The following is a 20,554-nucleotide window of genomic DNA, read 5'->3' on the forward strand; positions in this document are numbered from 1 at the left end:
TTTTATATTTTATATTTTTTATATTTTATGGAAATCTGACATACAGTATTTTCAAAATGATGTGGTTAAACCCGAAAGAACATAATATATATTTTTCACATGCATTTAAAATCAAAATACAAATTTTTCTATTTATTAAATCAAAATAAAATGAATACCTGGTGCGGTAATGATACCTAAGTTGCGGAAATGAGAATTTCAGCAGAAAATGCAATAAACTACAAAAATAATTCATTAATATGTTAAAATTGCTATTTGAGCATATTTGTTTATATTAGTAAATTACATGTTTTATATTTAAAATCTATTTTATGCATAAAAAAACTATTGCACATTGCATATTTAGATATTTGGATTTAGGGATGAATTGTAACCTGTAATCCTAATAACAATTATTTTTATATAAAAAAATAAAAAAGATTTAAAATCACAAAACTCCAATTTAGATTTTGTGTAGTGTAAACATTATCGTAAACTGTGTCCATTCTGCTCTGGAACAGTAATGTTGTCTGCCATAAACATCCCCTAATTATTGCAGTTAAGAGACTGTAAGTGCAGGTCTAGAAAGGAAAGGAAAAGAAAAGAAAAGAAAAGAAAAGAAAAGAAAAGAAAAGCTGAGGTGACGCATTGCGTCATGGGGATGATGTCATCGTTTTCTCTTTTTTTTGTGCTTTGCTCTTTTAGATGTGACCTTCTTGCCTACTCCAGCTCTGACCTACCGCACCGTCGGAGGCATTCTGGACTTCTACATGGTGATGGGACCCACTCCAGAAGCTGTGGTTCAGCAGTACACTGAGGTGACCATTAGATTTGAAGCCTTTTCAATATTTGTTTTAAAATGCATTTGCATGAAATGTTAAATAATTTTCTCTTGGTTTGTGCATTTTGTTTGACAGATGATCGGCCGCCCGGTTCTTCCAGCCTATTGGTCGCTTGGATTCCAGCTTTGTCGTTACGGCTACTCCAACGATGCAGAGATCGCAGATCTTTACAGAGACATGAAAGCTGCTAAAATTCCTTATGTAAGAAATCTCATTATTTAGTGTGTGCATGTGTGTTTTTCAGTCTCAACATTTTTTATATTTTTTTGACAGGCACACCATCAAATAGTAAAAAAATATCCCTTTTTTTTTTGGCCCTGTTAATAACCGCCTAGCGACTGCATAGCAACCACTCACAAGATCCTACATCATGCTCCCAGCATCTGCAGAATTAAATGTTTCAAACCAAAGCATTGCTAAGTTTTCACTAAATTACTCAATCACCTTGGAACTTCACATTTAGGTTCAATGATCATAATATTTGGCCTTTGATCCCTCAAAGGATGTTCAATATGCAGACATTGACTATATGGAGAGGCAGATGGACTTTACGCTGGACAAAGTGAACTTCAAGGGACTGCCTGCTCTGGTGGACAACATGAGGGCTGAGGGGATGCGCTTCATCTTCATCTTGGTGCGAACAGTTCTCTATTACTTTGAAAAACTAAGTTGTTTCTATAAAATGGTAAAAGATGTTGTAATGTAAACAGAGCTTATACATATAGATCGATGTACAGTATGCTGTTCTTGTTCTGTCTAAGAACATGCAGTGAAATGTATTCTGTACCAAAACTACATGCTTTATTTGTTTGTGCGCTTCAGGACCCGGCTATAGCAGCCAATGAGACAAAAGGCTCCTACCCTGCATTTGATACTGGGGTTGAAAAAGACATTTTCATCAAATGGCCTCCCGAGCTCAGCAATGACATTGTGTGGGGAAAGGTATGACAAACACAAGAAGAACATACGGTTGCAAGAAAAAGTAAGTGAATCAGTTACATTTTCTGGTTTTCTGCATAAATTGGTCATGGAATTTGATTTGATTTTCACCAAAGTCACAAAAATGGATTATCCAAAAGTTGATAAAACACTAACAGTCATCATCTTTCATGTCTTTATTGAACATACCCATTAAACATACAAAGTGATGGTGGAAAAAGTAAGTGTAACACTAGGCCTCTGCTAAATTGACTTATATTAATACCCAAACAGTGTCAGTGTGTATTCACAAGCAGCATTAGCTGATGTGAGCCATGCCTCGCAAAAAGAGATCTCAAAAGACCTACGGTCAAGAGTTGTTGATATGCATGTAGCTGGAAAGTGTTACAGAGTAATCTCAAAGACTTTAGATATTCATCAGTCCACAGTTAGACAAATTGTCTATAAATGGAGACGATATTGTGCTGTGGATATACCCAGCCAAGGCTCAATGCAGAATGCTCAATGAGGTGGAAAAAAACCCTAGAGTAACAGGGATTTGGGGCTACATTGCTTGCTCTGGACCTGGACCGCTTGCCATTGTGGAGGGGACAATTAATTCCCAAATTTATCAGGATATCGTACAGGATAATCTCAATGTGGCTGTGAAGCTCAGAAGAAGCTTGGTCCAAAATGACTCCTGGACGTTGTGCAGGGCTAATTCACAGCTACAGGAAGCGCTTGCTTGAGGTTATTGCTGCCAAAGGTGGTTCAACCATGGGTGTGTTCAATAAAGACATGAAAGATCATGACTGTTTGTGTTTTATCAGCTTAGAAATATTTTTTTGTTGATATTTGTGACTTTGGTGAAGATCAGATCACATTTCATGACCAATTTAGGCAGAAAGGAAACAAAAAAAAATGGTTCACTTACTTTTTTTTTGTAACTGTATATTGATTCTGAGTTTTTTGACAGTATATTTTTCTCTGCTCTGCAGCACTTCATGTTCTGCTGTACCTCAAACTCTGTAGCTTTTACAACATTGGTTTGCTTATGTTGTGATTTAAGTATAATATGATTATCAACAGTACACAACAGGAAATGCCTGATAGAATGATAATAAAGAAAGTTTGTGTAACCCCTCTGGTCCTAACCACTCTGATCCAAGCAGGACTCGAACGCAGGTCGCCAGCATGGGTGGCAGGCATGCTAACAAAGACACTAAAGACCACAGAGTCTAGCGTGCCTCTTGAGATCAAGGGAGTGAGGTTTACCTACACAGCTCACACTGGCTGGCCTCCGTTACACTCACCCTGCTCCAAGCAGGATTCTAAACGCGGTCTTTGGAGTCCTTGTTAGCGTGCCCACCTTTCCTGCTGGTTACCAGGGTTTGAGTCCTGCTCAGAGCAGGGTGGTTCAGACCGGAGGGGTTGCATTTGCTATTACTTTTACATAAAGCATACAGCGGCCAAAAGTACATAATCGATCATAACTCCCAAACCGTTAGGCACAGTGCCTCGTTGGAATCCTTTGCCCAAGATGGACAAAATGCATGCCTCGAATTCGCTTGTCGACCTGGTGAAATTTTGGGGTATTTTAGATTTTTTGAAAATTCTTCTTTTGCGAACTAGTCCTTTTTTGTCTGGTTTTGGCCTGATCGCATCCAAACCAGTTCAGTAAGATTCTCTGGAGTCTCTAAGGGGCACTAAACCGTTCATAGTGCGTGGAGCTAGTTTTACTATAATGCCTATAGCTCAACAATGGAATAATATATTCACCAAACTTGGCACACATGAGTAAGAGCTCATTCTGTGGTTGCATGAAAAATGCGTCAACTGTCCACTTGGTGGTGCTATAAAATGGAGAGAAAAAAAAATGGCTTTAACTCGCGCAATTTATTACACACGCCCACAACGTTCATATCGCATGGTAGAACTCCTCATTCTGAGCAACTTGTCAATTGAACCTTCATCAAACATTGGAGATTATTTCAAAATCCAAGTTTAGCGAACTAGTCCTAGGCTTTTGGCTCAACCTCGATAACTGTTAAAAAACATTAAAACAAATATATTTCCTTTGTACATTATTGGTTGTCTTTTCCCTCTATGACATACGTGTTTACATGGTTACTAAAGAGAGCACATTACTTTTTTCACATTGCTTTAAAAGCCTTAAAGTGCTTTAACCCCGATAATTGCTATTTGCAGCTATATTTATTATTTTTATTTTAATATCATGATACCAATTTCCATAATTCTCTCAAACAGGATAGATGTTTTACAGTGAAACAAACCAAATGATACCACAAAACAGCACATCATTTATCAGATCCATTGCTAATACTTTGTTCTGCTCTTTGTGCTGTTGTTTTCCCCCCAAAATTGATGTTACTTCTTAGAAGATGATGTCATTATGTTTTTGTATGCTGCATTCCGCAAGTCCTAAACTGGAATAACCACGAGAAGACAAATAAGTCAACCCATATTTCAGTGAGAAGTTTAATTTGACGTCATCTGTAGGGTGGTGATGAATGAAACAGAGTTCTATTGACTGAATTGTATTCGGAATTCAGAGTTCCGAGTTAAATGAGGTTAAAGTGGGAAACTCCATCCGGAATACAACATTAGTTGAAGAGATTTGGTGATTTGTTTGGAGCATTTTGATGAGAGAACCTGATGTTTTAAGACCTATACGGTATGATGAGGACATGTACTGAAAGCAGGAATGATCCTTTAATTTTAGACGAAAGCACTGATTTTAGCGGTTGTTTCTGTGTGTTGTAGGTGTGGCCTGATTATCCCAATATTACTGTGGACAATTCTTTGGACTGGGATACTCAAGTAGAGGTATCTGCTTCTCTCTTTTGTTCCGTTTCATTGTCTTTCTCTATATGTCGCTTTCTTTCTCTTTCTGTCTCTTTAATCAGAGAACTGGCCATCTTTTCTCTTGTTCTCCTATATATCATCAGTACAGTGGGCTATAATTGCAAAAGCAGTCAAGAGAGATGATCGTCGATACTATCAACCAATTAGCATGCAAAACACACACCGTCAGCCAATGAGCACATACTAGTACTATATCACCCACTGCATGTAGTAAACAAACAGAACACATAAGAAGAGAATCAGCACATTACTATTTAAACGGATAATAAACGAGTAATATCCAATATTCACCTTGTCTAATCTAACATTTCTTTCGTTTAAACTTTCAGCTATTCAGAGCTTTTGTGGCGTTCCCTGATTTCTTCAAGAGCAGTACAGCAGAATGGTGGGCACAGCAGATTAAAGACTTTTACAACAACGTCATGAAGTTTGACGGACTTTGGATCGTGAGTGCTTTGTTTTTGTCATTTTTCATGTTGGAATGAAAGTAAAGCAATTTCCTGAGCTAGATAAAAAAGTTAGTCAAGACAGACTTTGAAGTTGGCTTGAGAAAGCCAGACCAGAAAGTTTGAAACAATTTTGAAGATTGAAGATTGAAGTTTTAAGTAGTTTAAAATTGTAATGTTAGTTTTAAAGTTTTATTAAAAAAAAAAAACATTCAGATGGAGTTTTAAGAATCTTGACTCATTTGAACATTCCATGAATGTAAGTATTTTTGTGATTGTAATCTTCATTTTATGTTGGATCAGTCTGAAAAGACATACCAACAAACTTCAGAACAGTCTGAAGGTCTGACCTGAGTTTAGTGACTCTAGCTTTAAAGCTCTAGGAGAAGTTAGTGTTGAGAATTTTAGTCTCAGAAGAAGTAGTTTAAATAGCATTACAGTAAGTTGGCTTTCTCAAGTGTCTCGTGTTCTTTGAGGACATCTGTGCCATTACACGCCATTGTTGCTTCTAAAACAACACATTTAATTATAACCATTACAATTAAATACCTCTGAAATTGAGAAAAATTACAGATTTATAAGAATGTTGTTGAAATCCCAACAAGGACATTGATTCAGGAATACATCTTACTTGACAAAGTCATGGTGAGCTGTCCAAGAACAAGTGAAGACTTAAAGGGTCATCGAATGCGAAATGCACTTTTACATTTTGTTTGAACATAACTGTGTGTTGGCGGTGTGTGTACACAACCACCCTATAATGTAAAAAATCCACCCAGTTTAATTTTTTTTATGTACTAAAATCTTTACCCCTTTCTCAAATCAAGCCGTTTTTAGCTTCTTGTCTGTGTGATTTCACACAGACCCAGGCCCTCCCACGATAGTTTGATTGACAGTAGCGTTTCAGCACAGACTGGACTGGTGTCTTACCTTAGCTCCGCCCTGAGTGAGCTGTCATCAGTCCGCCACTGTTTCACCGCCGGAGCAGATGTAGACAAGAATAACTCCTAAGAGATTGAGGTGTTCTGTTGTTGGATGTAATAATGAACATAGCAGTCATCGTTTACTCCCGACATCTGAGCCGCTGAAGACGCAGTGGATTACGTTTGTTTTTAAAGGGAATGCACCACCGATCTGCCTAAATGTGTTTGTTCACGCTAATCATTCATGATCCAGCTTCACCTCCAGAAGAATTGAGTATATGTTTTTTTTAATGAATCTTTGCAAATCATCTTTCCTAATAACGTGCAAGTTAGCAAGTTTCATGATAAATGCAGCTAAAGTTTACCGTCTCTCAAAGAGCGGCTCGGAAGGGAGGGGCGGGGTCAGCAGAGCTCATTAACATTTAAAGCGGCATGCAAGAAAACAGCTTGCTCTTAAAAGAGCTGTTTTTGACAGGGTAAAAAGGTTGTTGTTTTACACTACCATTGAGAAACTTTAACCAAAGTATGTTATAGACTTTTCATTAAGACCCTAAAGAATCATATCAGCTTGTGGAAAATGGCCATCCGATGACCCCTTTAACATAACCCCATTTTTACGCTCATTGGCATATCACCACTGTTTTTTCCTTTGGATTCATTGGATGATAACACTGTCCCTGTGTTTTGCTTTCTGAAGGACATGAATGAGCCGGCCAGTTTCGTGCATGGCACCGTCGGAGAGAAATGCCTAGGGGATCCCGCCTTGGAAAACCCTCCATACATGCCCCGTAAGTTCGTATGAGTGTGTCCTGTAATGTGTACTTGGCAACAGATATTTTACAACACAGTGGTCAGCATTTCCTGGGCTTGCCCCCAACTAAAGATTTGTTTAGTCGACCGGTAGCAGGGTTGCCAGGCTTTCACAACAACACCTACCCAATTGCTACTCAAAACTTGCCCATTCACAATTTGGGGAAGGTCCCCCAGTAAAAGTCACATTCTGGGGGGTAAAATCTGCATTTTTGTTTGTGGGGTTCCACTGGTAAAATGCACATTCCAGGAGCCAAATATCACATTATTGTGGTTTATTCAGCCTGGGGACATGAAAAATAACCCATAGCAACAGTGTTAAAGTAGCTTAATTTGGCAATACTGACTGGTAGTCATTCAGTTAAGCCATTAGTTGACTACTATATACTGGGAGAGGGAACTAAACCATAATAAGCATTTAATATATAGCCTTTTCTACACGCAAGTGCACGCATAAAGCTTGATGCAAAGCACTGGCAAACGTAATGACTATGAATGTATCAGAGAAAATAGCAAGGAGATATTCTAATTATTTCATAATCAGAGTATTTGTTTTAGATTTGAATTGTAGACATTTCAAGGTTTCTGTAGATAAATTTCTCATGTCTGAATTTTGGTTCATTTTTGTGATGTGCTCCAGCTCACAAAGACAGAGACAGCAGAAAGCACATCCTGTTTGTTTACGTTATTTTCTAAAAGCACAAGATTTAGTTGATATTAAGAGTATACACAAATAAAAACACCTAAAAATGTGCCAAATAACACACATTTATCTAGGTTAATGTCAGGGCGAGCGGCCATGTAAAGTTGCTACTACTTAGTAGAATTACTTATAACAGGGGTGCCCAACTTCAGTCCTGGAGGGCCGGTGTCCTGCAGAGTTTAGCTCCAACCCCAATTAAACACACCTGAAACAGCTAACCAAGCTCTTACTAGGCATACTAGAAACTTGAAGGCAGGTGTGTTGAGGCAAGTTGGAGCTAAACTCTGCAGGACACCGGCCCTCCTGGACCGAGTTTGGGCACCCCTGACTTACAGCATCTCTCACTCCCACTTTGCTGCCTGTTTGCTCCTTACTGTTCAATAATAATAAAGGATAAAAAACACCAAAAGTTGCTACTACTTGCATGTTTCAATTTTAAATAATAAGCCATGTTTGAGGTCGATGAATGATAGGCGAGCATTTGGATGATTCTATTCTCATCTAAGCCTCTTCTCGTTGACTATTAAGCAGGCAGCCCTAACATTTGCACCTGTATTTAGCACATTCTGTCCAAAATAAACCTGCCCTACGTATGTGTGTGCCTTTTCCCAGCTCTGGAGTCCATGCACAGAGGCCTGAACCATAAAACTTTATGCATGAACAGCGAGCAGATCCTGGCTGATGGCACACGCGTCAAGCATTATGATGTCCACAACTTATATGGCTGGTCTCACACGAAACCTACTTATGAGTGAGTTTTCTAGTCCTCTATATTCACTTCTATATTTATTTTTCAGTTGTTCTGGAATGAGTTTTAATTGCTGTGTGTGTTTATGTGTGTTTCACAGTGCTTTGCTTAGTGCCACTGAAAAGAGAGGTGTCGTAGTTACCCGTTCAACATATCCGTCTAGTGGTCGCTGGGCAGGACATTGGTTGGGAGACAACTACTCCGCCTGGGACCAGCTTCTCAAGTCCATCATAGGTATGATGGAGCTGATTATTTGGTGGTTTTTGAGAAGATAAGCATTGCTATTGCTCATATTTAGCACTCAATATTGTCAGTATTCACTAAATTCACTAAATCAGCATATTAGAATGATTTCTGAAGGATTATGTGACACTGAAAACTGGAGTAATAATAATAATAATAATGGTTATTATTTTAAATTCACTAAATCAGCATATTAGAATGATTTCTGAAGGATTATGTGACACTGAAAACTGGAGTAATGATGCTGAAATTTCAGCTTTGACCACAGGAATAAATCATTCATCCTCCTTCATTAAATCATGGTGTATTTTGTTGGACAGCTACTGTATCTACTGTACAGTTCAGTGTATAAAGCTGAAAACCAAACTCCCTCTATTTCTTTCTGTCTTTCAGGCATGATGGAGTTCAGCATATTTGGCATCCCTTACGTAAGTGTCTCTCTCGTCCTGCCCCAGCACTTGCTGCTGATTTTTACTTGTGCTTTAGTTCAGTTGGGTGCATCCCAGCTAAGTTTTTGGTTCCCAGAATGTTAGTTTTATGGTTTGTTTTTGGTTAGCCAGGAAAGTTTTCTCCCATAATGTTATTGTAACGTTATCAAAACGTTAGTATAATGTTCTCAGAATATTCGGCTTTTTTTGTTTAACAATGTTAAAATAACACTGTCAGAATGTTAGTTTTTGGTTTCCAGACGGTTATTTTGTTAAGGCTTGTTTTTGGGTAGCCAGGAAATTTTCTTAACGGAAATAGAATGCTAGTTTTTGGTTGGTATAACATTATTCTAACATTATTTTAATGTTCCCCTAACCTCTTTACTCCGATATCATTTACTCAGAACGTTCTTTTCTGGTTGCAACATAATAACCTAATAATAACCATTAGGGAACCATTTTTAGGCTATTAAAAATAACCACTCTGCAACGTTATTTTATAGCTGCAAAAAATAATAGCTAAAAAGAATGTTACTAGAATGTTATTTTTTGGTCCTCAAAAAACGGTAGGGGAACATTATGTGTTTGCTGGGACTACACTAGTATGCAGCCATTACACTGACTCTAGAGTTTATTTATTAAAGATTTGGAGTTGGCTCTTGTGGTCCAGTTTTCACAGAGATCCATAGTTATATTTCTCTCGGTCTTCTTTTTCTCTTCTGACTCTCCCTTTCCGCATGTGTTCCAGACCGGTGCTGATATCTGTGGCTTCTTTAACCCTGCCCAATACGAGATGTGCCTGCGTTGGATGCAGCTTGGAGCTTTCTACCCGTTCTCCAGAAACCACAACACCATAAACATGCCAGTAAGAACACACATGGCACCTTTTTATGGACAGATTTAAGATTTTTGGGCCAGTGTTTAAGGGATAGTTCACCCAAAAATGAAAATGCTGTCATCATTTACTCACCCTCAAGCTGTTCCAAACCTGTATACATTTCTGTGTAAAGGAAGATATTTTTTATATTTTCTTCAGAAGTGCTGAATGATTGTAATCCGATGAGTTTTTTGTGACTTTTCGCAGAGGCAGGATCCCGTGGCCTGGGGACCGGAGTTTGCTGCTATCTCTCGTGATGTGCTGAATATTCGCTACACCCTCCTGCCGTATTTGAACACACTGATGTACGAAGCTCACGCTCACGGAAACACTGTGGTCAGACCTCTGCTTCATGAGTGAGTGTCCTCCAGTACTCATGTTTTGTAGTTTTCATAGCTGTGCGATATGGCTGTATATTAGCACGGCTGTAGGTCGAATGCCATAGGTAATCACAACGTGCTGATATACAGTTACGAGTGTGCTTTTGCATTTATACAACACTTAGACGGCACGAGTGTGTAAGTAAATTCAGTGTCAGTAAATACCCTCGTTTGCGACAGAACTACTTCCTTCTGCCACGGATTTAAATCTCAAGTTGACAGACCCTTTCTCAATACCAAATATGGCATATTAATTATGTAAAACACTATTTATTGAACAGCATTTAAATGAATACAAGAACAATAGAAAATAAACACGAGCAAACAATTCAGTACGACGTACAAAAGCAGGATTTATGTTAAATATAGCCTAAATATAAATGTATTAAAGTTAACATAGCCCCTAATCCAAATCTGTTTGCTCTGGAGCAGGTAATAGATTAATAAGAGCAAAGATTGCCTCTTTCCTACATCCAAAATGAATTATAGCTCACGTTTAGGCTCAGCCTCAGACGTCACACCTACAGACCACTGGCTGAACTCTCTGAGGCATATGGCACACTAAACTGGAAACACTTTAGGAGTCTCGAAGTCGTCATCTGATTGGTTGAATTCTACAGGATTTCCGGGAGACGTGCATGTCTCGATCTTAAATAAATCTGTCGTGGCACCAAATCCCTCGTGAAAGAAGAAAGCCATCGTGTTTAAAAATGTGACAGTGAGCATGTGTCAGGATCAACTAAATGCTGGATTTTCAAAAGTATATTTTCATCCAAAGCTATATATAATATATATATATATATAATTATATAATTTTTATATATGAATGAATGAATGAATGAATGATGCATTTATATAGCGCTTTATTGTGTATTGTTGTACACCCAAAGCACTTTACAATCATGTGGGGGGGTCTCTCCTCAAACACCACCAGTGTGCAGCATTTTATTCATAACATGACATAGTTAAATAACACAAGTGAGCTATTTTACTCAATATTCTCACGACGCAAAAAAACATTCAAAACACCTACAAAGTCTAGTGCGCTCTGCCTGATCACTGCATGATTCAGTCTATTAAAATACATTCAGAATGATCACAAATTCAAGACATGGGGACAGAAAATGTGTATATTTCTACTCAAGTTCACACGGAAGAGTGCCTTTTTTTCTCCAGAAATTACCATATACAAATGTGATATTGATTTTTTACAACAGTTCAATAAACTAGAAGTTTTATTAAGAGACTTACTTTTAGAAGCCATATTGCCTGTTTTTGCACTATTTCGCCAACAAAAATAGTTCCAAACGAAGCCACAGCGCTGTTTTGCGTCTCTGAGCAACATGACAGTGTTTCGTTCCTGAATGAATCAACTGTTAATTTATTACAGCATTGATATTTGGTTTTCTTTTTAATTTATACACATTAAATGCATATATGTATGTAATAAAATGTGTATTTCCATTACAGGTTTAGGTCTTAAATTTCATAAAAGTTGGTATTAAAAAGATCTTAAGTCTTAAATTTAACTTGTTCAAGTCTGTAGAAACCCTGGTGTAAAATATGTGGTGGCAGTCGCTGCAGGTGGAGCGAGACAAACAGTGAAGCAGTTCCAGTGCTGATGCTAGGAGAATATCACATGACTGGAAAAGGCTCTCAGCCAATCATATTTGAGAACCAGAATGATCTGTTATGCAGAAACCATGTTCTTAAAAAGTGTTAAAAGTGCTCATTTAAATATCCTCATGTTTTCATGTTATGCTGTAAACCTCTCTCGCGTCAGGATCTGTGTGTACAGTGTTGATTAGATGTTGTTCTCAGTGCTGTGTTCTGTACTGTAGGTTTGTGACAGATGAAAACACATGGAGCATCGACAGGCAGTTCCTCTGGGGTCCCGCGCTTCTCATCACAGCTGCTTTAGACCCGGTATGCACACAAAAACAGCTCCTCTATGTTCACGCTATGAGCCACAGTGTCCAGTATTAATGTTTAAGTTTTGAGGTGGGTGACCCTGAACTAAGCCACGTGCACAGATGAGTTCAATTATCATATTTATTAATTTTATTAACATTAAAATAAGTAATATCAGTTATATTGTATAATATTATTATATACATAATATACACCGTGTAGCCAATATATACATATTATTTCTAATTTTAATATTAATTATTTTTTTCAGTGAAAAATATGGATGGATTTCAATGAATTTATGTAAATATATAATTGTTTATTAATATATTATATAATTCATTCATTTACATATTACTTATTATTTTAATTCTAAAATGATTGTTTAAAATATGTATTTTAATACTATTATTATTAATATTAAATATTTTATATTAAAATGTTTTGTTTTTTTCAGTAATTTGTATGTCTTTTATTAAGTCACACACTCTCATAGGGCTATATTCAGTCAGTAAGGAGAGGTCGGGTGTTTTTATGACTGTTGTTTATTAATTTGTCATTGATTTTGATTTGTGAAGGGCGTGAGTGTGGTCAGGGGCTACGTGCCAAACGCCCGCTGGTACGACTACCACACGGTAAGCATTTTATCAGCATGCAAGTAAGCATTTCTATAAGCAAGCATTCAAATCTAGCGAGATCTTAGTAGCATGTCAATTGAAGAACCAGTCATAATGCAGCTGACTTCCAAACAAATTCAACCTGCCATACTTTGTCCTCTGTATATTGGGTTGTATGTGATTTATCTCCCAGGGTGAAGTTGTTGGAGTGCGAGGACAGTTCATGAATATGGATACACCGTTATCGAAAATTAACCTGCATGTGAGAGGAGGCCACATCCTGCCCTGGCAGAAACCAGAGAACAACACACACTACAGGTGCATCTTTATAAAGACTTGAGGCTGTTTTTCTACAGTTGCATAGTTTTATTTTTCCACTTTTAAAAGGTTTCTTTCTCCACAAACAGTCAATTTTCTTTTATATGTCCACATTGGGGCTGTCTGACCAATCAGAGCAGAGTTGACCAATCACAACAGACTGAGAATCTGACCAATCAGAGCAGTAGACCAACCACAAGAGACTGAGCATCTGACCAATCAGAGCAGAGTTGACAACCACAAGAGACTGAGCATCTGACCAATCAGAGCAGAGTTGACCAATCACAACAGACTGAGCATCTGACCAATCAGAGCAGAGTTGACAACCACAACAGACTGAGCATCTGACCAATCAGAGCAGAGTAGACCAACCACAAGAGACTGAGCATCTGACCAATCAGAGCAGAGTTGACAACCACAACAGACTGAGCATCTGACCAATCAGAGCAGAGTTGACAACCACAACAGACTGAGCATCTGACCAATCAGAGCAGAGTAGGCTCTCAGAAAGGCGGGCTTTAGATCGAACCGTTTCAGACACTGTGAGAAGTGAGGTTATGTTGCAGTGGATATTATATATTTACATTACATTACATTTATCATTTAGCAGATGCTTTTTTCCAAAGCGACTTACAAATGAGGACAATAGAAGCAATCAAAATCAACAAAAGAGCAAAGATATGCAAGTGCTATAACAAGTCTCACTTAGCTTAATGCAGTACACGTAGCAAGGTTTTTTTATTATATAATAAATAAAAAGAAAACAGAATAGAAAAAGAATAGAGCGAGCTAGTGTTAGATGCCTTTTTTGCTTTTGTTGTATAATAAATAAAAAGAAAAGAAATAGACAGAATACAAAAAGAATAGATACGCTAGTGTTAGTTTTTTTCAAGAAAACAAGCAGTTAGTAAATGAATAGAGTGCATATTATGATAAAATGAAAGTGTTTTTTGACCTTGGACACACGTAAACCTATTGTAGGAAGTTCTAAAACAAAATTAGGAACCTTTAAAATATCATAATACAATCATTTAAATGTAGGTGTTCATGTGACGCCACAACACTAATGTAATGTTCCTTTTTTCCTCGTAGTCGTCTGAATCCTCTGGGTCTTCTTGTTGCTCTTGATGATGGAGGTTCAGCACATGGATCCTTGTTCTGGGATGACGGAGAGGGAATTGGTAAGTTATGGATGTTTGTATCCGTGTGTGTGCAGGAATGGGAATCGCAAGGAATGTAATGGTTTTGATGGAACTTGATGATCATAATTCCACTAGCTGTTTATTTCACCCAAACTCATTGGACAAACGTGCCTCTGGCAGCATTTCAGCAGTGCTTTCGTGAGTGGCGCTAAAGGCACATGCAGTTTTATCCCAAACACATGAATGTGAATCTGGCAATGTTTTATTACGCTGGTTGGTGGTTGTTGTAAAAGGTTAATGCTCGATCGTATCTGAAAATACTGTACCAGCAGCACTAAGCTCCACGCTTAACCTAGTTGATAATGTTAACGTTTTTCACTTTACTATGTGCGCTACTGAACAAGCTTTTTACATCAGAGAAGCTGTATATATGGAGCTGGTCATGTGATGCAGGTGTCAAAATGTATTGGTTTACAATATTACGTTTTTGGATTTTTGCAATAAAAAATGTAGGCATGTCGTTTTTTGTTTTTGTTTTCTTACTTTTTGCATAATTTTATGTAAGGTTTTATCAGCATTGCAAACATTAAAACAGTATTCTGAATATGTATCTATATATTATTTTCTGTATTTTGTAGGTAAATCATTCTAAACTCAAAGTCATTGTATCACATTTTTTTCTCCTGTTCTTCTCTTAATCTTCTATTCTTGTTTCTCCTTACAGATACTGTTCAGAACAAGCGTTTCCTCTTGACGTCTTTCTCTGTGTCTTCGGTACGTTAATATGTTTTGAAGAAAGCTGTGTGTGCAGTTCTTTCAGATTTATTTGGATTGAGGTCATTCAATCCAAGAATGTCCATCTCACTTAAAGCCTCTCTCTGTTTAGAAACATTTCTTCTCTATGTATATACATTTGCATTACTTACTGTCAAGCGTTTTCGTTTGCAATAGGATTTTTGCTCATACTGTAAACATGCATGTGTGTATAGTGTTGTGTAGCAGCTGTCCTGTGTGATTGTATTTGTAGGGTGTTCTTACCAGCGCAGTTCTCACAGATGGTCTGGCCGAGGCCGACAGGTTGACCCTGGGTGTCGTGAAGGTGTGGGGTGTGTCAGCGCCCGTCACTCAAGTTATCATGAAAGTGACTGGAAAGCCCGATGCCAAATTGGAATTCACGTATAACGCTGAGGTGAGATACGTCATGCTAACATGTACTTTAGTTTGATACTGTCATCGAAGCACTTTTATGGGAGCTTGTTTCCACCACTAAATACAAAAAGATAATTGTGACTCTTTTTTTCTCAGAATTGTGAGATATAAACACAATTGCGAGTTATAAAGTCAGAATTCCGTGATATAAAATCGTAATTGTGTATTAGAAAGTTCGACTTTGTAAGACACAATTGTGAATTTATATCTTGCAAATACTGAGAGAGAAAAAACCTATTGCAAGTTTTAAAGTTAGAAATGTGTGATTACGTACAATTGCGAGTTATAAAGTCAGAATTGCAAAATATAAACTCAAAAAAAGTACACATTTATTAGATAGTTATGAATTAGATTAATGTATTTGCCAAATGATTAAGTTATTGATGTTGAGTTTTCATTTTGAAACCTACATTTATAATTGAGTGGATCTCATGAAAATGCCCTTGTCATATTTTAAACCCCAAAACAATACAAGAAATATACAAATATATTTAAAAAAGATAGATTTAATATTTAAAATGTGAAATTTTATATTTTAAGCAATATAAATAAGCCTTTATAAATGATTATTATGTATTTAAATTGAACATGATTTAAGGGAACTATTTAATTCATGCTTGTAATAATTCACCCTGAAATCAATACAAAGAAATATGTTGTTGTATTTTTTATTATTATTCTTTGCCATTTTTAAATGTGATTTTAATATTTTAATTTTTATTATTTTCATGACGCAAAAAAAAAAAGTTGAAAATTGGTTAAATGATTTTGATGAGTTAAAATAATGTAAAAGCAAGTTGTTATAACTTATTGATCATATCAGTTTTGGAAATCATGTAAGTATGTGGTTTATGCTGTCTCTTCTCTTCCTCTCCCTCAGGTTCAGGAGCTGCAGTTTGATGCAACATCACAGTCTCACACCATCGAGAAGCCTTTCACCATCACCTGGAGCTCAGCTTAGACTTGGACAAATCTATGGAGACAGGCTTAAACAGAGTAATTATGTACTGATTATTTATGTTTATTTACCAATGATCAGTCAACTAGTAATTCGTTTAGCTGCAATAAAACTGCAATAAAGTGATTTAAACCCCATTAAGGCTGTGACTGATTGGCTATTTTATGGTCATGTTTGATTTAATCTATGAAGAAATGTTTTGTTTCTTTGCTGCATGCAGTCAGGCGCATTAAACATCATTCTGATTCAAATAAATCAAAAACACACAGAGACTGTTGTCTTGCTATAACCAACCCTGCGTGCTGGAATACATTAGAGAAGACATTATGAAAAACAGAAAACATTGAAATAACAGATGGCACATGCTGATCCAGAACTCGTGCTTCGTTTTCATGCAGGTTCATATTTACAGCTGGGCGGTTGATGAAATAAGGACAAAATTTAAAGTACATCTGGAGTAACGAATAAAAGAATAATGTGTGGTTTTATTATCAATGATCAACTTTCTAATTGTCTTCATTTAACCATGCAAATTTAAGAGAAATATGGAAATGTTTTACAGCTTTTATGAAGCTTTGTTAATAGTTGATACAAATACAATTGTTCATTGAAGGGCTGTGAAATAAATTGTAATAGTTTCAATTTCAGTTTTGGCTTCCAAAGATTATGAAAAGAAGATAATCAAGACAAAATGATTATTGTGCTGCTGCCGCCTTCCATCCAACACAAGTCCCTTTCTTCATCATTATTGTCCTTGGTGTGAACGGGCCTTTAATAAAGTAACAAGCAAATAATTGGTGGTCCAGGGTCAGGAATAAACATCAATCATTTACATAAACAGGTCTAACAAAGCAACAACTACTCACAACAGTAAATAATTAGTGTTTGTTATGTAGCCAATCACAATTCAGTATGTACAGGTGCATCTCAATAAATTAGAATGTCGTGGAAAAGTTCATTTATTTCAGTAATTCAACTCAAATTGTGAAACTCGTGTATTAAATAAATTCAATGCACACAGACTGAAGTAGTTTAAGTCTTTGCTCTGGGTTTTTATTGGTCTAATGAAGTATTCTAATTTATCAAGAATTGGTGTGTTTTAGTGAAATGTGAGCCAAAATCATCCCAATTAAAAGAACCAAAGACTTAAACTACTTCAGTCTGTGTGCATTGAATTTATTTAATACACGAGTTTCACAATTTGAGTTGAATTACTGAAATAAATTAACTTTTCCACGACATTCTAATTAATCGAGATGCACCTGTATATATTCCAATAATGTCATCGCTGTGGTCATTTTCTTAGTGTTTTGGTCTTGTTTTCCTTTACAACCATCTAATCAATTGTTAATCCTCATATGCTCCACGTTTCCTGATTACACTACTGGTATTTGGGGTCAATAATTGATGACGTAATTGTAAAAAATATATACATTTTAATCATACAAATAATATATCAATTTTTCATTTACTTCTCATCTATACATTAATGTTGTGTTTAGGGAGATATTAAGTACTTTTGTACCTATTTACCACAAAAATCCTCAACTATACCAATAGCTTGAATGTGAAATATTACATTTTTATGAAAAAATCACTTAAATGATTATCCAAATTGAATTGAAGTTGTTTCTGGATATTGATCTAGGTCTTAGGTGTAGAGTTCTGCCATCTGTTGGTTAGAGATAAACCTTAAAGTACTACAGTAAGAAAGAAATAGTTTTGACCAGCAGAGGGCCATAGAGAGCCATTCATTTTACTGGATGTGGCCAACTGCTTCTATCACAACTTTTGCGACACATGTTGTGAATTTATGTATATATAAACATTAGAAAACATTACAAATAAATATTCTTTCAAATAGTACTTTTTTTTAGTTTTTGATGCATTTTGAAATGTCTGTGTTTACAAAATGCCACAGAAATTTGATGTGAAAATGCCACATAAGACACACCTAAAGGACAAGACCGAGTCAGATTGTAGTTGCATATTATTGATTTTAATGAACCATGTGTAAAAGATAATTAATTTTAGTAAATAGAAGAAATTAATTAAATCATATGTAAATAAAACCAACAGCAATATGCAGAAATGAACCGGACTGAAGAGTGAATATTGAATGAATAACAATAACATTTCTTACAATCACATTCTGAACACTGAACATAAAATCAATAACAACCAACAAAAAAACATGTAAAACACATGGTAAGACAATAATCAGTCCACGCGCATCCGGCACAAGAACACTGTGTGAGCAGCACAAATGGCTCTTTTGCAGTTTGCGCACTGCTTGTCAGTTTTCGAATCGTTGGCCCATGGACAAACCTGACACCTTTTTTTCTTTGATGGTGGAGGTTCAGTGGAGGGCCCTGGAGCGTCGGAAGAATCTGTTGTCTCTTTAGGATTGATGCAGAGGCTGGTGCATGAGGCAGGTGTTGCCGTCGCTCCATGTGAGGGGACACCAGAGCTTTCCCCAGCTGCTCTAGAAAGAGCCTCCTTTTCATATTCTTCCCTCTCTCCCATGATGGATTGACTTCTCTCCACACCACAAAGGCATTTATGGCCGAAACATCAAGGATTGTAGAGAAGACAAGCATTGGCCGACAATTTGTCTTGTGCTTGCAGCTGTAGGTTGCAACCATCTGCAATATTTCAAACACACACACACAAATTAGTATATCTACTGGCAAAATAAATGCCACTCGCTCTATCATCAACTTTGAAAAATTAGCAAAATAATGCATCAAATCATAAAATTTGTAAATACCTTGTCAAGGTTGTCAACTCTGCCTTTGCAGTGATTGTAGTCCAAGATGACCTCTGGCTTCTTGTCCTCCCTGTCACTGATTTTGGCATCCTTGTGACAGCACATTTTTACCCCTTTTGGGGCAGTATGACACAAGACTGTGTGTCTCAGTGAATGCAAAACGAGAGGAAAACACAGCTCTGTCTCTCGTTGTCAGAAGAGCATGTGGGAGTTCAGGTTTGTTTTTGCGAACTCTGCCAACCATGGTCAACTTCCTTTTCAGGAGCTCCTGGACAAGAGCATAAGAAGTGAAGAAATTATCACACGTGACTGTGTGTCCCTGGAGTCCAGCGGTCAAATCAAGGACCACACGCATGCCCTGATTTCTCTCTGGCTGTCCATCTCGTGGCTTGCCTGTGTAAATTTGCATGTTCCATGCATAGCTCGTCCTGGCATCAAACGCTGCCCAGATTTTTATTCCATATTTCGCCGGCTTACTAGGCATGCACTGCTTGAACAAGCATCGACCTCGAAATGGCACCAGGCACTCATCGACCATTATGTCCAGACCAGAGTTGAACATTAGTGGGAGACGCTCAACCCATAAATTCCACAGATCCCGAATTGGTGCCAGCATGTCACTTTCACGCCGAGAAGGTCTTGTGGCCCTGTCATCGAATTGGATGACTCTTGACAAAATTTGAAATATTCTCAGTGGCATGACAGCATGAAAAATTGCACGCCCAGTTTCAGCCTCCCACAAACTGGACAGGGCCTCATTGTTGGAGCGATAAACTCCCGCAAGAAAGAGCAGACCAATAAATGCATCCATATCTGTCCAATCCACATCCCTCCAGTCAGCACCATATACATGCTTTCCTTCAACATTTATCATCTCCACCAAGATGCTTTGGATGCTTGATGGAAAAAAGAATAAAAAGTTGACTTTATGTCCTCTACACAAGAGCACGCATACCTTGTTGGTCCAGGAGTCAGCTTTGTAACTCATGCAGCTGAAGATCTCCCTGGCCCCTGTGGAGGTGGAGTAGTAGACCAGGTTATTTGCCCATTTTTAGAACTGAAGGTTTGGTCTGCATCTGCCTCCTCACAGTCCTCGTCCGATTCATGGTACTCCTCTTCCAACCCTGTGTTGTCTTCAGGGGGATTGCAGTCCTCTGGCTCAGAGTCTTTCAGGCCTTCTTCATTTTCGCTGGAATCCAGCACATAGTCCAGGGTCTCGAGGAGAGTGTACCTCTTTGCCATACTGCCAGCACAGAATGAACCATGTGCAGGACACCAAAGACGTTCTTTTATATTTTTTATGTGGGAACAATTTCTTTGTTTTCAAAACACAGACACAGCTCTTACATCTCAACAAACTTTCTCAAATTGGAAAAGGTCAGTTGTCTTTCATCTCTGTTTCTTCTCTCTCTTGGTCTCTCTGCATGTGTGTGTGCGCATGTGCAT

The 20,554-nt window shown here is 37.4% G+C and overlaps 1 protein-coding gene and 1 pseudogene across 1 annotated transcript; one reads left to right on the plus strand and one right to left on the minus strand.

Moving 5' to 3' along the window:
* Positions 1-684: 684 nt before the first annotated feature.
* Positions 685-16,495, plus strand: LOC107570700 (maltase-glucoamylase, intestinal-like; the record flags this gene model as incomplete). The annotated part of the gene is made up of 19 exons (XM_016256961.1): positions 685-797; positions 897-1,022; positions 1,324-1,455; positions 1,644-1,763; positions 4,524-4,586; positions 4,955-5,071; positions 6,692-6,782; positions 8,120-8,258; positions 8,356-8,489; positions 8,892-8,926; positions 9,675-9,791; positions 10,011-10,159; positions 12,025-12,109; positions 12,673-12,729; positions 12,905-13,029; positions 14,122-14,210; positions 14,896-14,945; positions 15,199-15,360; positions 16,261-16,495. Coding segments are annotated over 19 exons (1,985 nt in total), but the record flags the coding sequence as incomplete, so codon positions are not given.
* A 1,487-nt stretch (positions 16,496-17,982) lies between these two features.
* On the minus strand, positions 17,983-20,350 carry LOC107570701 (piggyBac transposable element-derived protein 3-like; annotated as a pseudogene).
* Between the last annotated feature and the right edge of the window lie 204 nt (positions 20,351-20,554).

This window comes from Sinocyclocheilus grahami, unplaced genomic scaffold (assembly GCF_001515645.1).
Source record: "Sinocyclocheilus grahami isolate Dianchi unplaced genomic scaffold, SAMN03320097.WGS_v1.1 scaffold1494.1, whole genome shotgun sequence".
Taxonomy (NCBI): domain Eukaryota; kingdom Metazoa; phylum Chordata; class Actinopteri; order Cypriniformes; family Cyprinidae; genus Sinocyclocheilus; species Sinocyclocheilus grahami.